At 47.1% G+C, this 26,163-nt stretch overlaps 1 protein-coding gene across 1 annotated transcript; it reads right to left on the bottom strand.

Annotated features, from left to right (window-relative positions):
- Positions 1–6,496: 6,496 nt before the first annotated feature.
- On the bottom strand, positions 6,497–8,747 carry LOC149351629 (uncharacterized). Its single transcript, XM_089575623.1, has one exon. It carries the CDS (start codon positions 8,745–8,747, stop codon positions 7,701–7,703), a length of 1,047 nt encoding a protein of 348 aa, XP_089431749.1. The 3' UTR covers positions 6,497–7,700.
- Positions 8,748–26,163: the final 17,416 nt, after the last annotated feature.

Below are 26,163 nucleotides of genomic sequence, written 5' to 3' on the forward strand. Positions count from 1 at the left end.
ATAACGACCAGCCCTGCCCATTCTTTCCATAAAATGCCGTTGTAGCGCTCTTAAAATATAAAAATTATGTCAACAAAATTTATTATTAAACAACAAATAATAATTATTTTATTTATTATTGTGACAACATTTTGTTAAATCACGACTTGGTGAAGTTTTACTAAAGCAATATTTTTATAGATGGCGGTACTAAGCAGGCAGTAATTGTAGCAGTACAGGGACCGTATTACAGAATTCTGTCAAAATTCTGTCAAAAGTTATTGGCAGTGACGTCAAAATGACGAAACGATGTGACGTCGACTCTTGACGTCACAGTTGGTACCAAGTATGTCTATAAACGTTGGTTGGGTGCAGTTAGAGCAACTGCGGTAGAGTAGCAGCGGTAGCAGTAGTAGTAGTATCGGAGCGCGGTAATGAAAATGGTCGTGGCGTGATTGCCGTCAAGTCCTTCAGTCCCTTCAGTGCTTTCTCTGGTATCAGCTTTTCAATGCTTTCTCTGGCTTAATTGATCACTAAAGGGGAACGTACAGCCTTTGTCAAAAGTTTGGAGCCCAGCGGGTTTGCTTATAGAGAGAGAGAAATGAATATTAATGAGAGGAAAAGGAGGAGAGGTCGGGCGGTGGTAACATATGGCCCTAGTCTTGGTCTGCTACTCCACATTGGGGAAAGGGAAGGGGTGAAAGGGAAAGTGTGAATGAAGGTTGATGATGGCATAATACAATGAGTTTCATGGTTGATGTCCACACACACACACACACACACACACACACACACACACACACACACACACACACACACACACACACTGGCACTCTCATCGCGGTTAGTAGACGTACCTGAAGCTCATGTCTTGAACACACACACCAACACATATCATTAACACATACTGGAGTAGGGGATTCATAAGACGCAAATTTAAACCGTGTAAATGTAAACCGTAGGTAGTTCACAGGCGGTTACAGACGGGTATCCAGGCCTGTTTCACATAAAAACTTGAGCACGGCCCTCGTCACACGCCACAAATCAGCACGTTTCGCCCTGGCGCATAGAGAGTTTCTTCAGAGAGAGGGCGATAGTCCAGTTGTCTCACGGTCGCTTCCAATGTTCTTCTCTTATCAGTGTAGTTCGGGCTCTCGCAAAGAAAGTGTCCAATAGTCTCTGGAGTGTGGCACTGTACGCAATTTGGGTTAGTTTCTATTCCGATCTTGTGAAGGTATAGTGTTTGGTGCAGGCAACGATAAGCCGTAACCGGTGGAATAAAGTCCCCTGATGTCGCATTACCCTAGATGGCAGATGAAATCGTGAGCCGGCGTCAAACTTAGAGATGCGGTTCTTTTGATGGCTCGATTTGTTCCAATGCAACTGCATTGCGGCTTGCATTATATGCTCCAGCAAGGCTCCAATGTGAGATATGGAAAAGGCTATTTCAATAAAAGCATCATCATCATGTACCAGCCGAGCCTCGGCATCAGCACGCTCGTTTCCCGCTATGCCGCAATGACTCGGTATCCACTGAAGCTTTATGATATGGCCGTGGTGAAAAGCCTTGGTTAACAAAAACACAATTTGTTGAACCAGCTGCTCGCATCTCCTTGGTTTAGCACAAGTTTGTATGACCTGTAATGCCGATCTCGAGTCGCAGAATATAGTCCATTGGTGCGCTGGTCCATTGGGCCGCCATACGGACGGCCTTTCGTATGGCTGCCAATTCAGTTGCCGTAGATGACGTTTTATGCATTAGCCTGAAACGGTGACATAAGGCATTTCGTGGCACTATCACCGCTGCAGCTGAAGAGGTGGTCGTCACGGATCCGTCCGCAAAAACATGCTGGGAGCCGCCATACATAGATGAAATGTATGACAGCACCAGCTGTTTCAGACCGACTGTTGGGATGTGAGACTTCTTTGTTATCCCTGGAACATGAAAAACGCCGTCACATGTTGACTGTTGCTCTTTTCCTAGACATCAAGGGCGCATTCGATAATGTTCAGCACGATGCAGTATTAAATGCTCTCGATGAATGTGGAATAGGCGGATGTCTGCACAATTGGATAGCAAGCTATTTGGGCAATCGGACAGTCTATATGGAGACTCTTGAAGGAGACACAGCAGATCATCATGTTGCTCGTGGTGTTCCTCAGGGAGGAGTGCTCAGTCCAACGTTGTTTAATCTCGTGCTTATCGGCCTTTTCATACAACCGAACACTGTTTCGATATCCGCCTACGCAGACGATATTTGCATATGGACATCAAGTGTCACGCGTCCCCAAGTAAAAGCAAGGTTGCAGCGTTCGGTTTCCATTACGTCTGCGTACTTGTGCCGTCAGTTGCTTGAACTTTCACCAACTAAAAACGTAATTTTGGCTTTCACACGGAAGTTAATGGCGTGGTATCCGGTCACAAGGCGGACAAAATACGCAACACATCACAAATTCTTTGGTGTTACGATAGACCGTGACCTGTCCTGGACGAGGCACATTTCTTTGCTCGAAAAAAGCTCGACAGCTTTGCAAGCATTGTGCGGTGTATGACAGGGAAAGCCTGGGGTCCCTCTGAGCGATCTTTACTTCACGTGTACCAGGCGCTGGTAGTCGGTCTTCTCAGATACAGTGCCCCCTTTCTCTCAGGGGTCAGACTATCAGGCTGCGTGCGCTTGAAAGCGCGCAGGCTATATGCTTGGGCACGGCCGGTCTCGACGCGCGCTCTCTCGCTCTCTCCTTACGGCCTGAGCAGGCGCCGAGAGGATAAAGCATTTTTTTCTGCGCTGCCCCACCGCTGACAGAGTGTGCAAGCCTTGAAGATGAACATAAATTTTTCATAACCCTGATTTCTCAGTGAAATATCTTGCCTCACTTTTATTCCTCTCAGTCGCAAATGATACAGCCCTACCCGCTAATACTATATGCGCCATCACTGCATGCCAACTTCAATGTTTTGAGATCAATCTACTAGTTCCCTGCTTTGCGTGTCGATAGCGGTGGCGGCATAAGATATGGTTGTCAAGTTCTTGCTGAGTGCTCGGAGCAGCCGTTGAGCAACATGTGCAAAGTATCCGAACCAGCGCGTGCCGAGGCTACCTCGAGGGTACATTTCAGCGGCTAACTACGAGCTGCGAGGGTTAGGGAGCCTTCATGTGCTAGCGAGGGTAGCGAGGGTTAACAGTAACTCTAGCGAGGGTTGGCTCGCAGCGCCCCCGGAGAACTGCGGTGATGGGTAGCAACTGCCCCTTATGCGCAGGCCGTAAGAGAGAGCGAGCGAGCGCGTCGAGACCGGCCGTGGCTTGGGTTTGACACGCAGAAGTTCTACATGGGGCACATTTTACGAGGCCCGCCTGCCCAGCACGAATTTATTTTCAGCAAGAGCCACTTCGTGTACATTTACGACATCTGACCAAGCATCGTCATCACCCCAATATCACTGCTGTGCGTCCACATTCAGCCCTTTCCAAAGCCCTCTGGATGCAGTACAATGTGGTGCCTTCGAACTATATGCCACACCAGATTGCTGAGGTGCCACTTTGGGCAGTACCGAAACCATATATACGTACAAGCCGCTTATAGTTGCCCGATACGGCATATCTTTCGCTCTCTAGCCAGGTTCAGCAGTAGTTGAACCACAGCTAATTTTTTTGTTTATTGTTTTCTCAAATGTCTCGGATATGGGACCTTTGAGGGCTGGTACGTTTGTCAAAGGATGATCGTGCGATATAGTAGAGAGAGAGAGAGAAAGGAATTTTAATCAGGGAAAGGTGGAGAGGTCGGCCGGTGGTAACATGGCCCTGGCCTGCTACTCCACACAGGGGAGAGGGAAGAGGAGGAAAAGGAAAGTGCGAATGAAGGCTGATGATGGCATAATACAATGAGTTTCTCGGGTGATGTCTACACACACACACACCACACACACCACACTGGCTGGCACTCGCATCGCGGTGAGTAGACGCACATAAAACTCATAAAACTGGTGTCAGCAATACAAACACCGACACATGTCATTAACCATGTAGGTTGTGCACAGGCGGTCACAGACGAGTATCCAGGCCTGTTTCACACAAAAAGTTGAGCGGGGCCTTTGTCACACGGCACCAATCAGAACGTCTCGTCCTGGCGTCCAGAAGAGTTTCCTCAGAGAGAGGGAGAGAGTTCAGTCGTTTCACGGTCGCCTCCAATGTTGTTCTTTCAGCAGTATAGTTCGGGCACTCGCAAAGAAGGTGTCCAATAGTCTCTGGAGTGTGGCACTGTGCGCAATTTGGGTTACTTTCGATGCCGATCTTGTGAAGATAGTGTTTGGTGTAGGCAACGCCAAGCCGTAGCCGGTGGAGTAAAGTCCCATGACGTCGCACCACCATAGATGGCAAATGTAATCGTGAGCCAGCGTCAAGCTTACAGACGCGGTCCTGTTGATGACTCGAATCATGCCAGTGCGACTGCATTGCCGCTTGCATTAAATGCGCCAACAAGGCTCCAATGTCTGATCTAGAAAAGGCTATCTCAATGAAAGCACCATCACTATGTGCCATCCGAGCCTCGGCGTCAGCACGCTCGTTTCCCGCTAAGCCGCAATGGCTCGGTATCCATTGAAACTTTATGATATGGCCGCGGTGGAAAGCTTCGGCTAACAAAACCACAATTTGTTGAACCAGCTGCTCGCATGCCCTTGGTTTTAGATAAGTTTGTACGACCTGCAATGCCGATCTCGAGTCGCAGAATATAGTCCATTGCTGCGCTGGCTGGTGACCAATATAAAGGACGGCTTCTCGTATGGCTGCCAATTCGGTTGCCGTAGAGGACGTTTTGTGCATGAGCCTGAAACGGTGACATGAGGCATTTCCTGGCACTATCACCGCTGCAGCTGAAGAAGTGGTCGTCACGGATCCGTCCACGAAAACATGCTGGGTGTTAGTATACATAGATGTAATGTATGACAGCGCCAGCTGTTTCAGTCCGACTGTTGGAATGTGCGTCTTCTTTGTTATCCCTGGGTTTGTTGTCCGTATAGATGGTTTTGGTACTGCCCAAAGTGGCACCTCCGCAATCTGGTGTGGCGCGTAGTTCGAAGGCACCGCATTGCGCTGCATCCTAAGGGCTCTGGAAAAGGCTGCATCTGGACGCGCCGCACTAATGTTGGTCAGGGGGTGATGACGATGCCTGGTCAGATGCCGCAAATGCACACGAAGTGGCTCCTGTTGAAAATAAATTCGTGCTGGGCAGGCTCGGGCCTCATAAAATGTGCCCCATGTAGAAGTTTTACATGGCAAACCGAAGCATACTCTTAAAGCACGAGCCTGCGCGCTTTCAAGCACATGCAGGCCTGATAGTCTGACTCCCGAGAGAACGGGTGCACTGTATCTGAGAAGACCGACTACCAGCGCCTGGTACACATGTAGTAAAGATCGCTCAGAGGGACCCCAACATTTTCCTGCCATACACCGCACAATGCTTGCAAAGCTGTCGAGCTTTTTCTTGAGCACAGAAATGTGCTTCGTCCAAGACAGGTCACGGTCTATCGTAACACCTAAGAATTTGTGATGTGTTACGTATGGAACAATTTGCCCGTCGATTGTGACCGGATACCACGCCATTAACTTGCGTGTGAAAGCCAATGCTACGCTTTTAGTTGGCGAAAGTTCAAGCCCCTGACGGCGCAAGTACGCAGACGTAATGGAAACCGAACGCTGCAATCTTGCTTGCACTTGGGGACGCGTGACACTTGATGTCCATATGCAAATATCGTCTGCGTAGGCGGATATCGAAACAGTCTTCGGCAGTTGTTTGAAAAGGCCAATGAGCACGAGATTGAACAACGTTGGACTAAGCACTCCTCCCTGAGGAACACCACAAGCAACATGATGATCTGCTGTGTCTCCTTCAAGAGTCTCCGTGTAGACTGTCCGGTTTGTCAAATAGCTTGCAATCCAATTGACGTCCGCCTATGCCACATTCATCGAGTGCATTTAGTACTGCATCATGCTGAACATTATCGAATGCGCCCTTGATGTCGAGGAAAAGAGCAGCAGTCAACCTGTGACGGCGTTTTTCATGTTCTACCGTTGACACGAGATCAATTACACTGTCGATGGCAGACCGGCCTTTGCGGAAACCCGTCATTGTGGAAGGGTACAGTTCACGTTTTTCAAGGAACCATTCTAGACGGGTTAGCACCATACGCTCCATCGTCTTGCCAATACAACTTGCCAGAGCTACTGGTCTGTAGGATGCTAAGTCGAGTGGCGATTTCCCTGGTTTGAGCAAGGCCACAATGCGGCTTCTTTTCCACTGCTGTGGAACAGTGGCAGAGGCCCAAGAGTGGTTGAACAATGTGAAGAGGGCTTCCATTACCTGTGGGCCTAGATGACGAAGCGCATTGTATGTTATTCCATCAGGTCCTGGGGACGAAGGATGTGTACAAGCAGAAAGAGCCGCTTTCAGTTCTTGAATTGTGAAGGGGATGTCCAGTCGATCGTCCATCGTGGGGGGGAGCAGATCGATGCTGCCGAGGTGAAGAAGCGCTTCCGGCAATTCTCGAACAGAAATCCTCTGCCACCTCTAGTTCTTGCCGTCTTTCATAAAGTGCCAATGCACGGAAAGGGTGTTTCTGCTGGGGAAATGTCGGCAGTGCTCGAACGACGTGCCAGATTTTGGAGAGTGGTTTGCGGGGATCCAATCTGCTGCAAAATGACCGCCACCGTTGTTTGCCTAGGTTCTCCAAATAGCGCTGTATTTGCTTCTGGGCACGTCGAGAGGCCCGGAGATCCGAGACATCCTTTGTCCTCCGGTATTTTCTTTCTGCGCGCCGACGAATCGCCCGAAGCTGCGCGTAGATCACATCCACTGGAGCTGTGGAATTGGGCGCTGAGATGTTGCGCGTTGTATCTTGCATGGCCGAAATAATACGCTGTTCCACATCTGTTGGATCAGCGAGGTTACCACAGGTTTCTTCTAGAGCAATGCGGAAAGCACTCCAGTCGGTGCAACGTATTTTGGCATTTGGAAGACGGTGAAACCACCGTAGCTGCACATACGTTGGTGTGTGGTCACTTCCATAAGTTTCAATATCAGCACACCACGTTGCGAACGATGAGAGGCGCCTGGATACAAATGCAAGGTCCAGGCAGCTGCTGTAGGTAGTCCCTCGTAGAAATGTCGGCGCGCCATCATTGAGCAAAACAAGACCTGCATTGTCCATGAACGTGGCGATATCCCGTCCTCGAACGTTCGTAATGGCGCTTCCCCAGCCGTGGTGATGCGCATTGAAATCTCCTACTATTATATGGGGCTCTGAAACGCTGTCGAGTAGCGATTGTAGTCGTAGGGCATCAAATCGACCCCTTGGTGGTATGTAGCCACCTATAATAGAGATTGTGCGCCCATTCAGTCACAGTGATTGCAACATACTCGTTGCTACTGCCCCCAGGAATTTGATGCCGAATGTAAGTGAGGTCACGACGGACGCATAGTAGTACCTTGCTCAAATGCCCAGCCGCTTCAGAGAGGAAACTTTCATAACCAGACAGTCGAAAAGGAGATGTGATATTAGGCTCACATATTACAAGCACTGGAAATCGGTACTTGAAAATCCTCTGCCTGAAATCTGCTAGGCGGCCTCGCAGACCTCGAGCATTCCATTGTAATACTGCCGATCGAGAGATTCTCTCCTGTAGTGAGGGTGCTGACGACGGTAGAGCCATAATTTTTGACTGCTATTAAAGGGTGGCAAGCACCGGTTCAATAGCGTCTAAAATTTGGACAGCAGCCTTAGCAATTGGCGTGTCCACTCCAGCAATTATCAGCCGTAAGGTGCCTATCAGCTGTTTCAGCATCGCCCTGATTTGATCATCTGTTGTAGACACATCCGGCGGACGCACAGGCGGACGTGTCACAGAGCTTACAGTACGCGATGGTAGAGGTGGCCACTCTGCGGAGTCCTCCTGGGTGGTTGACAGTCTTGGCTCTTGCGGAGCTGGAGGCGGTGGCTTCTGCGCGGCAGAGTGGTCTCGGTCCTCCTGATGTATTGACACGTCATTTACTGAGCTCAATTTCTTCTGCCGGTTTCGTGTCCTCCTCCTGGAGCGACGTACCGCGATTGCTGCTTCCCGGTGAGTAGAATGGTCTCTCACCATTTTCTTCAAGATCTTCATCTCTGTTTTCACCTTCGGACATTCCCTAGACGTTGCCTCATGAGGACCTTTGCAGTTGGCACAAACTGGAGGCTCAATCGCACATGTAGGTCCCTCGTGCACGCCACCACAACGCGGACATGCTTTAGTGCTCGTACACGCAGCACTTACATGTCCAATCTTCTGGCATTTTCGGCACTGCACCGGTCGGGGCACATAAGGACGCACTGGGTGCCTCACAAAACCCACTTTCACATGGGATGGTAAAGTAGTACCCTCAAACACTAGTTTGACACACCGTGATTGGCCGAAACGGTGGATGTCAGTTATGCGAACAGAACTTGATAGCAGTTGCACCAAGTCCATATCCTTGATCTCTATGTCCACGTCAGAAATCACACCAGCAGTAGTGTTAATTCCATGAGCGAAGAACGAGCGGACTCGTATGTTGCCAAGGACAGACACGGTCTTCAACTTCTCCAGGGTGGCCTGGCTAGAGACATCAACAGAGAGGATATTCCTTCTTGCATTAATACGCACTTCTTTGACTTGGCCCGGAACCAGTCGTTCAAGAAGAAGAGTCAAAGTCTGCCTGTTGATGGAGTTGAGATTCTCTAAATCCTCAACAGGCATCTATGAAATTGTGTAAGTGAGAGATTGCTCACTTACATTGGCCTCGTTAGCAGTCTTCTTGCTCACACTGTGTTGGTTAGGCATCTTCGTGGTCACAATGGACTTGTTAGCCCGCTTCGTACGCACACTGGGCCCACACTCAGTCGGGGTTTTGGAAAGCTTCCTCTTCAGGCGCCGACTCACAATCTCGGTGTAGCCACCGTCGAACTCCATGTCATCCGAGTCGGAGAAACTAGACGACCCCGGGAGCTCTGAGGGGAGATCCATACTGCATCCAGGTTGATCTGTGCGGTTCACACTGCTAACCACAGAAGGCAGCAGAGGCGGCGGGTCATCCGCCATCGCCTGGGACGGCGAGGTTGCCTTGAAGGCCACAGAAGCACAAATTATTTTGAAAAAGCAGGAGCTCGATCAAGATAAGCTGCCGTTCGCAGCTATGTGATAGACGGCCTTCCGGTGGCTTATGTGGTGGAGGAAAATCCAAAGCAGGGGCGGTTGTATTATTTCTCTCCAAAATAATTCTGTTCACACTGAGAATTGTTCGTAAAGTATCGTTCGCCTGTACGAAGTGGCAACTTGCGAAACCTCTCGCTTTTTTGCATTAGACGTTTGGCTCAAAGCGCACGCCATGCAGGAGCTTAGTTCCTTGCTTAATCATGCTTGCCATATACCGGTCGCATGCTTGGATAGCAGAAAAATTTAGGCAGCCTGCATGGGGTGGGACCGCTGCGCCATTTGGGTCATTTTGATACAAACGCGATCTCCGTCGCCTTGCAGCGCCAAAAGCGCTAAATTGGGCGAAATTGCGCGAAGCAGCGCCGAAGGCCAGGCACGCCAATACATTTTGCCCAGTATGGTGCGGCTTTCTGGTTCTCGTAGGGGTGGGCGGAATATTCGAAATTTCTAATAGTTTGCGCATTGTGATTGCTATTCGATTCAATTCGTACCGTATTTCTATTATTCGACTTAATCGACCTGTTTTTTTAATATTCGCAAATTACAAGATTTCCTGTTTATTTCAACTTGCGGCCAATCGGCCAATCGTCGCGGCGTTTTCAAATGGCGCTCACTTTTAACAAAATCTCGCACAATTGTTACATCAGTTAACGCGCTCTTTCCTCATCGAATCGACTGCCAGCACGCTCCAAAAGCGCATGTGCGGAGATTAGGCATTGTATATAAAACCAATGCGTTGATGGCTGTTGATGTCCGGTTGCCTCTAGTGCTGCTGCTCTGCGCTCTGGTGCTGCTGCTGTGGCACCTATAGCTGAGTCGGGCCATAGCGCATCCGACAAGTGGTAATGAACGCGTTGACGAAGAATGCGAACGAGCATGAATGCTGCTATAGTTGGATACAGCTCAAGAACGAAGCGGCAAATGCCCCCCAAAGGAGTCCGTCCATGCAGTCTTGACGTCGTGCTTACCGTTACCTTGCACCCGCTCTAGCGTAACACCGCTGGGGAATTCACTTGAACTACGTAGCCGTCTTGGTGGCTCAGTGCTTACGCATGGTGCTCGGCTGCTGACCTGAAAGACGCGGGTCCGATCCCGGCCGCGGCGGTCGATTTTGATGAAGGTGAAATGCAAGAGGCCCGTGTACTGTGCGGTGTCAGTGCACGTTAAAGAACCCTAGGTCGTCGAAATTCCCAGAACCAACCACTACAACGTCCTTCATAGCCTGAGTCGCTTTGGGACGTTAAACTCCATAAACCGACCGATCGACCGACCGACCGACCGACCGACTTAACCACGGTTTAGGTGGGTTAACAGTGACGTCACGCTGACTGGTCGATGCCATTAGCTCGAGGGCCTCATTTGAGCGGCATTCACCGCTTGTTCTTGAGTAGTGTTTGGTTGTATCCGACTGTATCATTTTCGATCACTTCCATAAGAGATGCGGGCACACAGAAACGGGGCTTCAAGGTTAGAGGAACGAACGACGCTGCGCCAAGCGTGTACGCCTGCGGTCGGTTTGTGCTGAACGCTTTCAGCCGACACAATATTCGTTCGTTATAATCAAGAATCTTCGTATTTTATTCCACAGGGATGACAGAGACAAAAGCTTCGGAGCCAGCCTGTACGCTACTGTGCCTCGCACAGCGTGACCCACGTACTCCGTCTCGCAGAGCAGTTTCGTTTCCTCGCCTTCGGTTTGCGACGGCATTTTGGTGCATTGTGCGGCTTGCAGAGCGGAGAAACAGATACGTGATACAAGCCAAGCATGTGGCGGCAGATATTCCTCAAAGGAGGTCCTCCGGCCAATGGAGTCAACTCATTGCCGTGACGTCGCGGTTAATCCTATTTCACGGAGGCACATACATGTCCCGTGAATTACCGTGCTCGTGCTCTTATTTGCTCAAAACTTATCTTGGCTGTCCCAGCCCTACGCCTGCCAGACGCATACTATATGGGTTAACCGATGCGCCTTCAGAGCGGCGCTGCCTCACGTATCGTCGCGAGGCGCTGTAAGGAAAAGCGAAGTAGTCCGTGGTAGCGCGTGAGCGAACTTCTCGGTGTTTATAGTCTTTTCCGCGTGTCATAGGGCGTGGCTGAACGCACTCGGTGCGGAGACGGTGCCGAAGCGGTACGAAAAGCGTACCGGTGCCCGAAGAAAGTTATTCGCGGAGTTATAGGCTTTGTACACGATGTATTACTTGCGAAGGATGTTTGGTGCCTGATTTCTACATTCCTGAAACAATATACAGATTTTCCATAGCTCATGTCGCTAATAAGAGGGGTGCTTTAGAAGTACCCTATGATGAATTTATACGTGTCCTAATAATTTCTCACGACAGCCCACAAGTTCGGCGATAAACACGCCGGTCACATTTGCACATTCATCTGCGAGATCCAGGCTGGTTACTCGTGTGAAACGTGAGAATAAGACGCAACTCAATATGCCAGCAACTGCTGTGAAACAAGCTGCCTGGGCCAATTTCCGTCGGAAGCGCTAAAAGAAGCTTATACCAAATTATAATCGACAGTAAATTAAGTTTCCAAAACGGAAAAAAAAACACTGATCACTATAGGCAATTCGACCCTCAACAGCGCCCATTTGGTTTCACTCTCTTAGGATACTGCGTCTTTTTTTTTTTTAATCTTTGTTACTTTCAGCTGGGACGCCCGCTAATATGCCAGGCATTCCAAAAGAGTGTTCCAGAGTTTCACTTGATTTACAGTTCTTGCAGTGCGGACTGACTGCTTGACCAAGGCAGCACTGTCTTTGTGAAGGCAGCATTCAGACGAAGCCGGTATAGTAAAGATTTTCGAGGTAGTCGGTATGGAAACTGCTTTTAATTGTGGGTCAGTGGAGTGTTGGAATGCGTTTTTTGGGTAGGTGAGCTCCACAAAATCTCGTTGTTCATACGCTTACATCTCTGCCATTTTCGATGCGCCAGTCCTTGTAAAGCATTTTTTTTTTCTTTTTATAATTCCGGTAATGGTCGTTTCCGTCGATTTACCTGCCTTTTCTTTTCCCAAAATTTTAGTGTCATTTTTCTCAGCCTCCTTTGTGCAAATAAACAAACTGACTGAAATGAATGAAATGCCGCAGTGTGCTGGGACCCATCGGAATTCAACTGCATCAGCGACGCGGGCCATGTGATGCAAGGATACATTGTCACGGGAGATTTGTTGGGGATTAAATGTTCTGAACATGCTATAAAGGTTTTGCAGAGCTGCCTTCGTTCGTTCTTTTTGTTTGTTTGTTTTGGCGTTTCATTTTGTTCACGCAGTCCTGTCCGACTCTTCGCGACCGCATTGACTAAAAGCTCTCCAGGCTCAGAAGCTTGCGATCCGAAGCTTGCTGTCCATCGCAGCCTCTGCCTTCCTAGTCTCCTGTTGCCTTCCATCTTTCTTTTCTAATAAATTCTGCGCGCTTGTCATGCGGCCAAAGTACTTGGAGCTTCAGCTTCAGGATTTCACCTTTCAAAAGAGTTGATTTCATTTAGGATTGACTGACTTGGTCTCTTTGGAGGCCAGGATTCTAGAGTCTTTTCCAACACCACATTTTAAAAGCACTGGTTCTTTTGTCTCTCGGCCTTCATTCGGCTTTCAACTGGGCGACCATATACCTTTTACTACATGAAACTTCGCTGATAATGTATTATTTATGTTTTTCAGTATGCTGTACAGGTTTATCATAGGCCTTCCCACAAGCAACAAGCGCCTCTTATTTTGACTTCTGCAATCGTCATTTTTGATCTCAAGAATAAAAAAAATCAGACAGTGCTTCTACTTCTTCCCCATCTATCAGCCTTAGAGTGACGTTGTCTGTTCCCATGATTTTAGTTTTTTTGGTGCTGAGCTTCTGTTTTTTTTTTAATTTTAAGCACGCTCTGTTCTCGTACCCATCTGGAAAATCGTTAGATGTTTTTCAACTTCTGCCATCACATAGATGCACTAATCTGTAACCTGAAAGCTAGAGTACAGTGTACCCACTAGTGACGCGCTTCTTGTAGCGAGGTGCTCCTGTCAGCGTGATGGCAGCGCACCACTCGCTAGGTGTTGCTATAGCTGACATGTTTCGCATCGAAGCCGCAGAGGACAGTTGTTTGGAACTAGTCACTGCTTATAATAATATAACTAATCCTGTCACCAGTGCACTATAAACAGAATAATATCTCTTAAAAATTAAGGTACAGTTGGTTTCCGCAAAGCTTTGGGCAGCGAAGTGAGCGAAGCATACCAGGTGTGGTCCGCATGACAGCGATGCGGCGTGGAAAATGAGTATAAGAGACCGAAGGCCACGCTAAAGCATTGCACATGTTTATCTCGTCATATGGTTTCACAGCGCTAGCACAGCCAGCAGGTGCCCAAGGCCGCGCAGCTGACCCGTCTCCTTGCGCAAAAAGTAATTGAAGAGCGCCGTTAGGAGAAACGCCACTTGCAGGGAAGTGACCCAGAGTTCGATACATTGAGTGACCGGCGAAACTGGAGTTCGATATAGTGCGGGACTTTTCTATACTTTTAGACCTGTCAGGATATTCAAAGTGACGATCTGTGTGTTCGATATAGCCAAAAATTCGCAATATCCGGGTTCGATATATCAGGGCTCGACTGTATTATGAACCACATTTTCTGTTAGCTTTCCTACAGAGCTCAATAGGGCTATAGACCTGAAAGATGTGTAGCACATCGGTTGCTTGCCAGATTTGAGAACTTGGACGATCTTTGCCACCTTCAGCTCTACTGAACATCGCCGTTTGTCTAGGAAGAAATGTGTAATTCTAGAAAATTAAAGCGAGATTTGCGGGATAGCCGTGTGATAACCTCATAAGCTCATCCCGTCAGGTTCTAGCGATGAGTGCTTTATTGTTTGCATTGTGTATGGACAGCAGTTTCAGCGTGAAAGGCATATGTAGAACTTGCATAACAACATGTAGAAGGCTAGGCTTATAGGGGACCGCAGCTTCGCAGGGGGGCGCTGCGGACGCCACTGAAAAGCGCCCTCTCCGGGCGACTCCGCAGTTTTGTCCGGGCAAACCGGTCTCCCTCCCATTGAGTAGCTGCGCGAGCAGCGCGCTTTCTCCTGAAAAAAAGCCAGTTCTACACGTACCTTGCACGTGTTGGCCAGCCTGCAAATCTCTTTGTGCAGACGCGAGCTTTTTCCCTCGTGCTTGAACGCTGACGAGCTTCAGAGGATTAGCAAAATGTACAGGGGCGCTAGAAAAAAATGCGGACAGCACGGCGCCCACGCGCTGCGCAGTCGGAATTTATCTTCAATGCGTTTTTATCTCGGTAGTAACAAAAAGACGCTGGAGTGGTACCTTATTGTATCACAGATGTCTCTAGCGTATTTGTGTATTATAAAATTCAACAGCGGAGCGCCTAGGCACTGCGCTGTTCGCATTTCTTTCTGTCGCGGCAGTACGCTCTGAGATGTAGGTTAAAAGAAATAGTGGACAGTAATTTTTTTTTTCGCTGCGCAAACTTGAAAAATGAACTGCTAGTGGATCAGGCCCACTACGTGAAGCAGATTGTTGACGAAAAAGCCGTTACCGTAACGGCGAAATGTGTATCGCAAGTAAATGACGAGGTCATTTAAGACGAGGTATTTGAGGTAAATACCATTTTTTTTTTGGCGCGGCCATCTTCGCAAGATGCTTAATTTCGATGGGTGGCTGAGCAGTTAGGTGCATGCAGGTTTGTTGGCCAAATAATAAGGATTTTGTTACGTGTTTCACTGAATAATAATGGAGACAGTTTTTATTTTAACTTAAAATAAAGTGGCCTTAAGGCGACACGCGAGGCAGAGGAGAAAAACGAAAACACTCACTAAAAGCGCCTACCAGCTTCTTGTTATGTACGGCAAAGAGAAAAAATGCTCTAGTTTGGTCAATCGCTACAACGAAGATAAGCGGTTGGTATATTTATTTTAATGCCGATTACAGCGCACGCGCATCCCCAAAACAATTTATTTGCAGAGCCATCGCTCATATGCAAACGCTCATTCATGTGCAAGCAAACATTTTGATTATTTTTGTTTTTAGAAATTTTGTACATGTAAAGCAGCTTCGAAAATTGAGCCAGGCGTCACAAGTCGGAACATTGAGGCGATCACTGACCTTGCCTCACACGCGTCTGCATAGTGCCGCTAGCTGTGGTCAGTCTCCAAAATAAAAAATGGCAAAAGAAATGAGTTTCGTTAGCGCGAGCTTTACTAAACACTGCATGCTTAGTGAATTACAGCCAAAACTGCTCAGAAATAATATTACGCGTGCAACATGCCAAACGTGTTTAGCAACAGTAAAAAGCTTACTTCACCCTGCCCACAGCAGTTATCGAGGCCTGCCGTTTCTCGTTCTCATCCACTTCATACCCAACAATTCCGGACAAAAACATTTTTTAGTAGGAACAAGTGTATGAACGCATTTTTTTTTCATATACTGGAAGATTTCACTATAGCAATCGCCCATCGATAGGCTTGCATTTTTTTTTCGTATTAGCGTTTTTCCTATTGTCAACTGCTCGATACGAGCGATGAAAAATATTTAAGATTTTGCTGCATATACAAAGGGTGGACCATTACCTTCAATATTTCCGTTACTGTACGTTACAATTTTCCAATATTAAATTATTTTTTTTCCCCAAGAATGTAGGACATGTCCAGGAAATCTGTAGAACTCCACGGGCAGTCCTTGGCCGTCGATGTTCAGAGAACTATTTTGACAGCCCCAGACACAACAAGTTTCTCCACTCTTAGAACGTCGCGGAATTCACAGCGAGCGGCAACAACACTTTTGTGCGCCCGCGAGCAGGACGGCACGTGCTCACAATGAAAGAGATAGTGTCAGCGGCGCGAGCAGCACGCGCGTACCAGTCGACAGGCTGCTGGCTCAATGCGCTCCGCCCGCGACGTGCCCGGACAGGAACGCCAAAATGACCGGCAGGGGAGAAGTGGCGCTGGTGCAGTGGGAGCAAACTTCAGGTGCGCTTCCCTATTACTGGCGGGAAGTGTTCGTGTTTTCCAATCCTCCGGGCAGAGAGCTTGCAGAATTCTTTAGAAAGTTATTTCAGTGACGTCTGCCCATGCAGACAGCTGTTCCGGCTCCTTGCGGATGCCTCTAATCATGAGCCGCATTTTCTTTAGCGGTTTACTAATGACCAGCTTTGCACAAACGTCTTAGCACAAACGCCGCCGTTGTCGGTTGAGTTTAGTTGAGTGGTGCCTTATGTCTTCTTGAGCCTGCCGATAAGCGCAAAGGTCTTCAGTGTACTTTGTACGGAAAGCTTCCCGTTCAGCGCTTCGATTGTGCAGTCTTTCAAATTCTTCGTCATTCGGTGGCATATCATTATGCTTGGCTGCTGTACGCCTGCTAGGCAGCTGGCGAATGTTTACTTAAGCAGAAGCTAGCGTATAATTTATTGGAATAAGCGGGACAGGTGGGTAGGCCTAGGGCGCCTCGATAGAGCGTTGCATCGAGACACTATCATACTACTGTTTCCGAGAAAGATTACTGTATATTTGGCTAAGAAAAGGTGGCGCACTAATAGTATACGAAGTAAAAGCACCAAGATATGCCAAGATTCTGCATCTTTTGCTACCTCGAGCGTCGTCATCCTTATTTCCGTGCCGGTCGACATACGGGGTAACCTTTCTCCGCCCCCGTCGATAGATGGAGCCACACTGCCCTGGAGTGAGGATACGCTGGTCTGGCTAGAAACGTTTGCAAGACTACATGTCTAGTTTTCGTGTGTGGCTGTACAATGACGTTTCATGGCGCTCTCTTAGAACCATCGCGTGTGTCATACTGCCACAGGAGAAAACAATGAAGAGGGCAGCAGAGCAAGGTGGAGCACACTCGTCAGGCCTGCAGTCAATAAATCATTCTTTCACCTTCAGTCATGTTGAATGAATGAATGAAGTCGTTTATTAAGACTCGAGAGTTCACACGAATAGCAAAGGAGAGGGGACGCAATGCAAAAAGCTGCGTTCATGCACCTTGAAATACACCCTACGCCCCTCTGCTGGATTATACAATCACAGCAGCTGATCACATAAAGCATTGGTAGAAAGCACCTACAAAAAGTAAAAACAAAATAGAGAAAGATAGCCACAACATATCTGCGTTTAACAGGGCTTTCTGCAATTCCTAATGTACAATTTCATAAAATCATAACAAAACATTTCACAGTGCTACACTCAAAAGACGCATTTACAAGAAACACGCATACACTGCATACAAAATAAAAGTACATATTTAATGTAAGGACGGTGCGATTGTTCTGGACAGTCAAAAAGGTGAAGTAACGTATTTAATTTACTCCTTGAAGCCTCTTCTAGAATAACGTTATTCTTTTCGAGGATACTGTGGCAACGTGCCACGATATGTAGTGCGGCAGAAAGGTCCGCACCAAGGGATTTGGTGATGTATATTGTAGATAGGAACAGAGCGAGTAAGGTTTAAACCGGATAATAAAACTTCATTCTTGGTTGAAACGGCATTTTTATACAAAAAAGTTAACTTGAAGGAAAGCAACTCTGTGATCTTTGTGATATTGAACTGAATGAAGTGGGGATCTTAATGAGTACACCATGGTACATCCGCTATTAATCTCCTTTCTCGTTTTTGTGCCAGCAGTACCTTCAGTTGATTTTGCTTGGTTGTTGCACCCCAGACCAGTATATTTTTCGGGGGGTGTTATATGCCTCCGGAAAAAAAATAGACAGAGTCTGCGCCCAAACAGTACTTTAGTAATTTTTCTGCTTTAAAAATGCCGAAGGGTTAGCTGTTCTCTCTCTCTCTCTCTCTCTATATATATATATATATATATATATATATATATATATATATAAACACACAAGTGCACACACGACTCCACCCCGCCGCGGTGGCTCAGTGGTTACGGCGCTCGGCTTCTGGCCCGAAAGACGCGGGTTCGATCCCGGCCGCGGCGGCCGAATTTCGATGGAGGCGAAATTCTAGACGCCCGTGTACTGTGCGATGTCAGTGCACGTTAAAGAACCCCAGGTGGTCGAAATTTCCGGAGCCCTTCACTACGGCGTCCCTCATAGCCTGAGTCGCTTCGGGACGTTAAACCCCAATAAACCAAACACAGGACTCCGAGGACTTAATTCGTAAAGAGCATTTATTTTCACACAAAAAACACTCGCACTAAAAATCGCGGCTATTTACAATATTTTCACATTATATACAACAACAAAAGCTTCTGCTCTGCAACAAAGTCAGCAACTGCAGACTAATGGAATTTGTCAAAACTTCTACCGCATGCATGTGCACTTGCGCCCGTCCGCAGAGGCGCTTTAAAAAAAAGTACTTTTTATTTTCGCGATATTTTCGCAACAATGCAAACGATGAAGGCTAACGTGAAAAGTTATGTTCAATTGGATGAACTATGGCCACAATTAAAATGAATGTCATACGTCGTTCGATGGCGAAGAAGAGTGACTTTTCTACAATAACGTCCGCTTCCTATTATGTAGCCGCGACAAAGTACATCAATCTTTTGGACAATAAACCGACACATTTATTTTTGGATTTACATTTTAATATAACGATGTTGTGTTTAAGTAGCATGGGGAAAAATGCCGGAAGGAGGGGGAATGGGGATGCAGTACTCAGAAAATTTCGGGCACTTGGACCAGATTTCTAACAAACGCTTCAACTGTAGGAGGATATTAATGTAAACACAGTGAGGCTGAGCTAGTTGGTTTCGTAGCCAGTCATAAGTAGTAAGCTAAACCAATCATGTCCAAACAAAAGTTACTGTCTGTCTGTCTGTCTGTCTGTCTGTCTGTCTGTCTGTCTGTCTGTCTGTCTGTCTGTCTGTCTGTCTGTCTGTCTGTCTGTCTGTCTGTGTCTGTGTATGTGTCTGTGTCTGTCTGTCTGTGTCTGTCTGTGTCTGTCTGTGTCTGTCTGTCTGTCTGTCTGTCTGTCTGTCTGTCTGTCTGTCTGTCTGTCTGTCTGTCTGTCTGTCTGTCTGTCTGTCTGTCTGTCTGTCTGTCTGTCTGTCTGTCTGTCTGTCTGTCTGTCTGTCTGTCTGTCTGTCTGTCTGTCTGTCTGTCTGTCTGTCTGTCTGTCTGTCTGTCTGTCTGTCTGTCTGTCTGTCTGTCTGTCTGTCTGTCTGTCTGACTGACTGACGGACTGACTGACTTCAGTTCATGAACATGATTAGCAGAATTGAAACAGACCGTATGTCGTTCATTTTAATGCAGTAGATCAGTCCTTGTGTGTACATCTGTATAGTGGTGCACATTTCAATTTAGGTTTTATACGGATTCACAATATGTTTTAGACCACTGCAAAATAAGAACAAATAAAAACCAAAGCATAATAGTTTTAACAATAAAATAAAAAATAACAAAACAAGCCCGAAGTCTCGCCCTCTCTCTCAAAAAATTTCCAGTGTCCCTGGACAAGTATTGTTACTCCGATGGGAAGTGTGTGTGTCTTTAGTAACATAAGATGCCATATGTTCACGTCCATTTCGGCTTGCCGCCCCGTAACAATATTTATGCGACAAACGAATATTCATGAAATATTGCGCAGGAAACTTTTGTGTCGCCTTTAATGCCACGGCTTCGTTGTTGACCAATGACGATGGGGCCAAGGAACTGAGGGCTGACATTTCCCTCCTCATTCAACCAACGATGATGCGGCGCCATCCTCTGCCTGTATGACACAACGGAACTCGCTGCATGGAAGAATTTCGAAGAAACGGCAACAATTAAGGTGTCTATCGTCATGGGACGTCTGTAAGTCCTGCGGGACGTTGGAACACAAGTGGTATACATATCATTCCCGTTTCTGGCAAAAAAAGTACACTAAAATAAATGCCAGACACCATGGCTTGAGAAGAGGCGACACACGTCACATAAGCCAACAATGAAACTTTGTTTTGATGATGAATTTTTTATGGCGCAAAGGGATCTGTGGCCAAAGAGAGCCATGGCACAAGGTTTTTTTACTCAAGGTGGGGTCAAAGACCCATTTCCCAAGCTTTCCACCCTAAAGAAGCCGAGCACCAGGCCAGGTGAAAGCTTGCACCCATTGCATCACCGGTGGGTACTCGGTGGCACTGAGGGTCGAACCCCGCACTTCCGCCGCATGTGAGACGGATGCTCAAACGACTGGGCCACCGCGCTGGTCAGAGGCTGCCGTTCTGCTGAAAATCGGACGTCGGCATAGAGAGCGAAACATCCCCGGAGAAACAATCTAGGTGAGCCACCCAGGTTTCGTTACCTTGCGGCGTCATCACAACCTGCCCACCGGATTGTGAGCAGGCTGACCACCATGACAGGTGGCAGTTAAGCTAATGATTAGCAACCTGGTTCGCACAAACCCCACCGGTGGCAGCACCTGCCATCGCAGGGCAGAGGCGCATCGCTTAACCGCCGCACCACTGCGCCAGGAGTCGTATGAGGACTCCCAGGGATCCATGAATGTAAAGACTAGAATTACCAATTCCGCATATATGGGCATTGACCCATCAACTCTGTAGCGTCATATTCTTAAGGCGGAGCTTAAGTGTGCTCTCCATTTTTTTAAGACTAATTGGTAAAAATATCTCTTCAGTAAAGAACAGATAAAGAAAGCAAAGACTCACTGAAACCAAAGACACATAGTAGATTTTCAGTTTTTTTTTTTAATTTGTGATGTTAATGAAAAAATTAGTAGCGTAAACATTATTTGCCTGAAAGGTAATTGATTAGAAAGTAGATGAAAAAACAATCACATGCCGCCTGTGCTAACCGAAGCCCCGATAAATCAAGAAAAATAAAGAAGATGATTTATAATTGCCGAACATTTGCACAACGTTGGTAAATTACCAATGAAAACCTTTATAATTCGCATAAATTTCACGGCTCTGCTAAAGGTTGCTGAGAACGAATTGCAGTTGGACTGCATCGATAGATTACGTTGTTCTTATGACTAGGACGCTACTGTCGCTGCAAACGTAAAAAATGAAATACAGGTGTTGCCAGTACCGGCCGTTTCCGCAAAGCAAAGCGCGATGTGTTCAGGCAATTTTATTTCCCGCGTACCCATGAGGCTTGGCTACATAGTACATCCCCAATCACCTCAACACGAATTTTTTTTTGTTGGCTCGGAAGTCATGAGCTTTAATCCAGCGGCGGGAAAATTTTTAAATCCAATTTTCTTATCAATAAATGCGTCTTTTGCTGCCGGACAAACATCAACTAGCCAGAAAGGGCCAAATCGATTTATACTAAGACAAAAATTAGATCGCGTTGTCCTGAGCGTTCCTTCAAGGTAACCAGCTTTGCACCTTAAGCACATTACTGCAATTTTTCCCCACGTTTAGAATTTCTCTTTTGTACCCTCAGACCTTTGTTTATATTCTTCAAAGGTCTTTTTATATTAAAGTGACCTTTGAAGAATACTACACAAAGAGAAATTTTGAGTGTCGCTTAAGCATTAACTAAAGCTCACTTTCTGAATGAAGAAAAAAAGTTTAAAAACTAGAAAAATTTCCTCTTGACTTCATTTCTATGGTTCAGCAAGGACATCATCATCATCATCATCATCAGCCTGAATACACCCACTGCAGGGCAAAGGCCTCTCCCGTGTCTCTCCATTTAACCCTGTCCTTTGCCAGCTGCGGCCACTGTATCCTTGCAGACTTCTAATCTCATCCGCCCACCTAACTTTCTGCCGTCCCCTGCTACGTTTGCCTTCTCTTGGAATCCACTCCGTTACCCTTAAGGACCAGTGGTTACCTTGCCTTCGCATTACATGTCCTGCCCAAGCCCATGCCAGCAAAGACAGATACATTGCAACACATGTCTCTTCAGGCCAGGAGTCGCTAACGTCTAGTGTTTGCTAAATAAATTTTATGCTTCGATTCATGGTGCTGCTGATCCCTATACTGATACTACAGTGTATTTGTGTGCACGATGCTCAGGGCGCACGGTGGATGCCATACACGAACACTAGTCCATGGACGCACCTTACAGCATGGTGCAAACTGAATACCTGAAGCCTGTACCACTTGCACTTCCAACAAGACATAGAGGACTGCTATATCCACGGGTTTTGCGTCGTCAGTTACACCGCAGTTCACGTCCACACACGACTTCCCAATTCTTTTGACCCAGCCAGAAAACTTTTTAGAAGTGTTGGAGCCTCGTCCTGACCTCATCCCACCGGACTACCAACCGTTCAAACTTCTAAAGGGAGCCCTACAAGAACGAAGGTTTACGGCTGGTGAAGAAGAAGCGACCGGGGATGCACTCTCGGCTCGTAGCTCAAGCGAAACCAGGTAAGCTGGCATTCCGTTTCCGTCGAAATGCTGCCGCCGCGGCCGGGATTTGATCCCGCGACCCTGAGCTCAGCAGCCGAACGCGAAATCCATTGGAGCACTGGGGCGGGTCAGCCGCGAAAGCTCTTTGTTCCTTTTTTTTTTCTGACAACGGAATTGAAACAGCGTGCATACAGACGGGCAAGTATGTCGGAAAAGTTGACGACTATGTTGAACATAGATGCATTTATCGTCCTTATCTGAAAATCGGCTGAAAATTTTCGCTACCTGGCAGAGTATACGGATAATTTTAAGTTCCCGTTACAAAAATCATTCGGCACCAGCTTGGTCAGAAATGCCTTAATAGTTACAAGATCAGCTGAAACTGGCAGATGGGGTTTGCAGGCCCTTGAAACTGAACGAGCTAAAACTATTTAACAGTCATTTGTCCTGGCTATATCAAAACAGTACTTGAAAGAAGGGTGCGTTAAAGCATTTACGACGCTTAAACATTATTTAAGGCCGAAGAATGCCCTGAGTATTCTAACATGTATTCATTAAAATCGCAACAAAAAATGGCGAGACAGCGAATGCCGCGGACAGGGAGAAACAAACGTCGTTGCACAGAGAACATTTGCTGCGCTATATATCATAGATATTTATTTGCTGCTCGGAAGCCACCTCTATGCCAACCCATTTATGCTGTGCGTTTGTTACGACGAGTGCCCCGTACCTATAGGCAAATCCAAAAAGCATAACCGAATTTACAGGCAACTCTCGGCGAATGCGGTGCTGTGGTGATGGATGGTATACCGCGTAGGCAATGATTTTCCTCGTTAAAAAAAAAAAGACAAAATGAAGGCAGCTATTTTTTCTGCATATACGTTTTTGCTCGGGGGGAGCGGTCGACCCTCTTCGCGCCGCCCCCTTAAATCCGCCCATGCCCACGAGTTATACGGAAAATCCAATTTACACATGATGACTCCACATACGAGTCACACAAGTACAGCCTTTGTCAAAAGTAACCGGGCTGCACGTTTTTCTTATCAGTCGTATATTAAAGCTATTATGCCAACCCCCAAGCTCTAAATCTCTGTATGGTAAGAAGAACCGCTGTTCTCACCTTCAAAGAACTTTTTGATCTTTAAGGAAGCCGTGAGGGCTCTGTTATACGAGTGAAAAGCAAACCATGGAGCCTGGTTACTTTTGACAAAGCTTTGTCGCTTCCCAATGACACAGGTGGGGCGCATGCTTTCTATTAATACTAATGCAAACAAAGAACTACGTTCCGCCCGGCGCCGTTTCTGGTAGCTGGCTGATGGCCGCGAGTAGTGTGCACCAGCGCTCCATGCATGCACGCAGGCCCAAGCCTAGGACGACAGGGGACGCAAGAGCGCGCTGCAAAGGCATGCCGCCGCGGGTCATCCATCGCTGGCGGTTCCTGTGGGCCCTCTTCGCCGCTGAGCCGAGCGGATACACGCTGTGTATACACAGCCGAAGGCAAACAGCCACGAGTGCCTCTCTCGGTGGCCTGTCAGATCGGCGTCCCGACAGCGCCGACAAACGACGGTCTCCAGGAGCCGCAGAAAGCGGACCCGGCCAGCGCGCGCGTGCCGGGCCTGCTGAATGGATCCGCGCTCGATGATGACTCCTCGCCTCGCGGCGCTGGCCGAGTGCCCCCCCTTCCCCGCTGGCATCCTTCGATATCCGAACGATTGATGGGTGCAAAACTGAAGTAGCTGTTTATCTGCTGATTTAGATACTTTCTTTGGGAAAAATCTGGGAGGCGTTATAGGGAGTATTCACCGACGTCACCGTGGCAGTCATCTTGTATCGGAGCACTGCGAAAGGCCGCCGAACTTGTCTGCTTATTGCCACCTACACCGGCTTGCACCGTTGAACCTGCGAGCTGTACTACAATCATTAATGAAACTGAGGTATAGATAGATAGATAGATAGATAGATAGATAGATAGATAGATAGATAGATAGATAGATAGATAGATAGATAGATAGATAGATAGATAGATAGATAGATAGATAGATAGATAGATAGATAGATAGATAGATAGATAGAGAGATAGATAGATAGATAGATAGATAGATAGATAGATAGATAGATAGATAGATAGATAGATAGATAGATAGATAGATAGATAGATAGATAGATAGATAGATAGATAGATAGATAGATAGATAGATAGATAGATAGATAGATAGATAGATAGATAGATAGATAGATAAAAGTTCTATCTATCTATCTATCTATCTATCTATCTATCTATCTATCTATCTATCTATCTATCTATCTATCTATCTATCTATCTATCTATCTATCTATCTATCTATCTATCTATCTATCTATCTATCTATCTATCTATCTATCTATCTATCTATACCTCAGTTTCATTAATGATGAGTTTCCTTTTAGCCTTGAGGAATCCCAAATGTCATTTCATGAATTCAAGTAGTAAATTATTATCAGTGTGTTAACCCAACATCAAGCGGCGGTGGCCTTCTGTGGCAGGAATATGCATGGTTCCGGAAAACGGCTATTCCGTGGAGTTGCCGAAACCTTTTATAATTCATACTACCTCCTGTTATTAGTTCACGGCACATCCACTTCCCACAGTTGTGGCACGGCCTCTTGATGCAAAGCGCAAAGCGCTTTGTATTAGAGCTTTGTATCTAGCGGCCGTGGTTGTGGCGACGGGGATGGAAAGAAGGAACACGTGAAATTATTTAGAAAGAAGTCGACGCGCAGCAAGTCCTTGTTCGCTGCACATTCCTTACACCTCGCCGTTCGACGACACATGAGGGAATACTATAGCTGCGAATAAGAGAAGAGCGGGCTCGTGATAGTACGACCACACAAGACTAGGCGCAGTCTCCTCGGGATTGTCACCATGCGGCGGTGCATTGCTGCAAGAGAGAGAGATAACTTTTATTTCTCAGCTCATGTCCTAGCCTATATCATTGCTGCAAACAACGCTGCAACCAGGGTCACAGCGAAAGCTTCCTGCGTCTTTCGTTGTCGCCTACCGCGTTTGCTGGTCTCGCTTCGCCAAGGGTGTAGTAAAGGACTTCCTTAAAAAAATTTGCTCACACAAACCCCCACGTTGAACCCGAGTCAGTATGCTTCGAACGCTTCAGTGTTTTACTGCGCAAGCGGTGCGACTGTGGTAAAATGTCTGTGATGAACGTGCCTGCAACAAAATACATGGTACTAATAAAAATGAAAGCTAAATATAGCATAGATGTAGTCCGGGATTTCTCCCAGGATCGCGGTCGTTGATAGCAAATTTATGGCTGAGGACCTACCAAGCTATAGCGACCAATGAGAAGCTTCTCCGAGTTTAGGCACGAAGGCCAGGGGCTCAGATAGCGGACAGGCCATATTTCTTACCGTATTTTCTTGACCTGATAAGAGGAACTTTAACAGGAATTCTGGACAGCGCCAAGCCAGCGCCGCTAAGCATACCGGCCTATCGCGTTCTGTTCTGCCGCCACTCATTCATTCGCTTTCTCACGCTACGGATTTCAGCGAGCTTTTTCCGAATGTTCAAAGCAAAGCGCCATGTGGTGGTAGCGAAGGAAGCTATCAGCGCTTGTCCCTAATTCCTGGTAATGGGGAGGAAATGAAAGCAACGAGCTCCTCCGAACTTTCTGAAACAATTTCGCGCACGAGCAGA

This window comes from Amblyomma mixtum, chromosome 3 (genome assembly GCF_055824585.1).
Source record: "Amblyomma mixtum isolate Tamu chromosome 3, ASM5582458v1, whole genome shotgun sequence".
Taxonomy (NCBI): Eukaryota; Metazoa; Arthropoda; class Arachnida; order Ixodida; family Ixodidae; genus Amblyomma; species Amblyomma mixtum.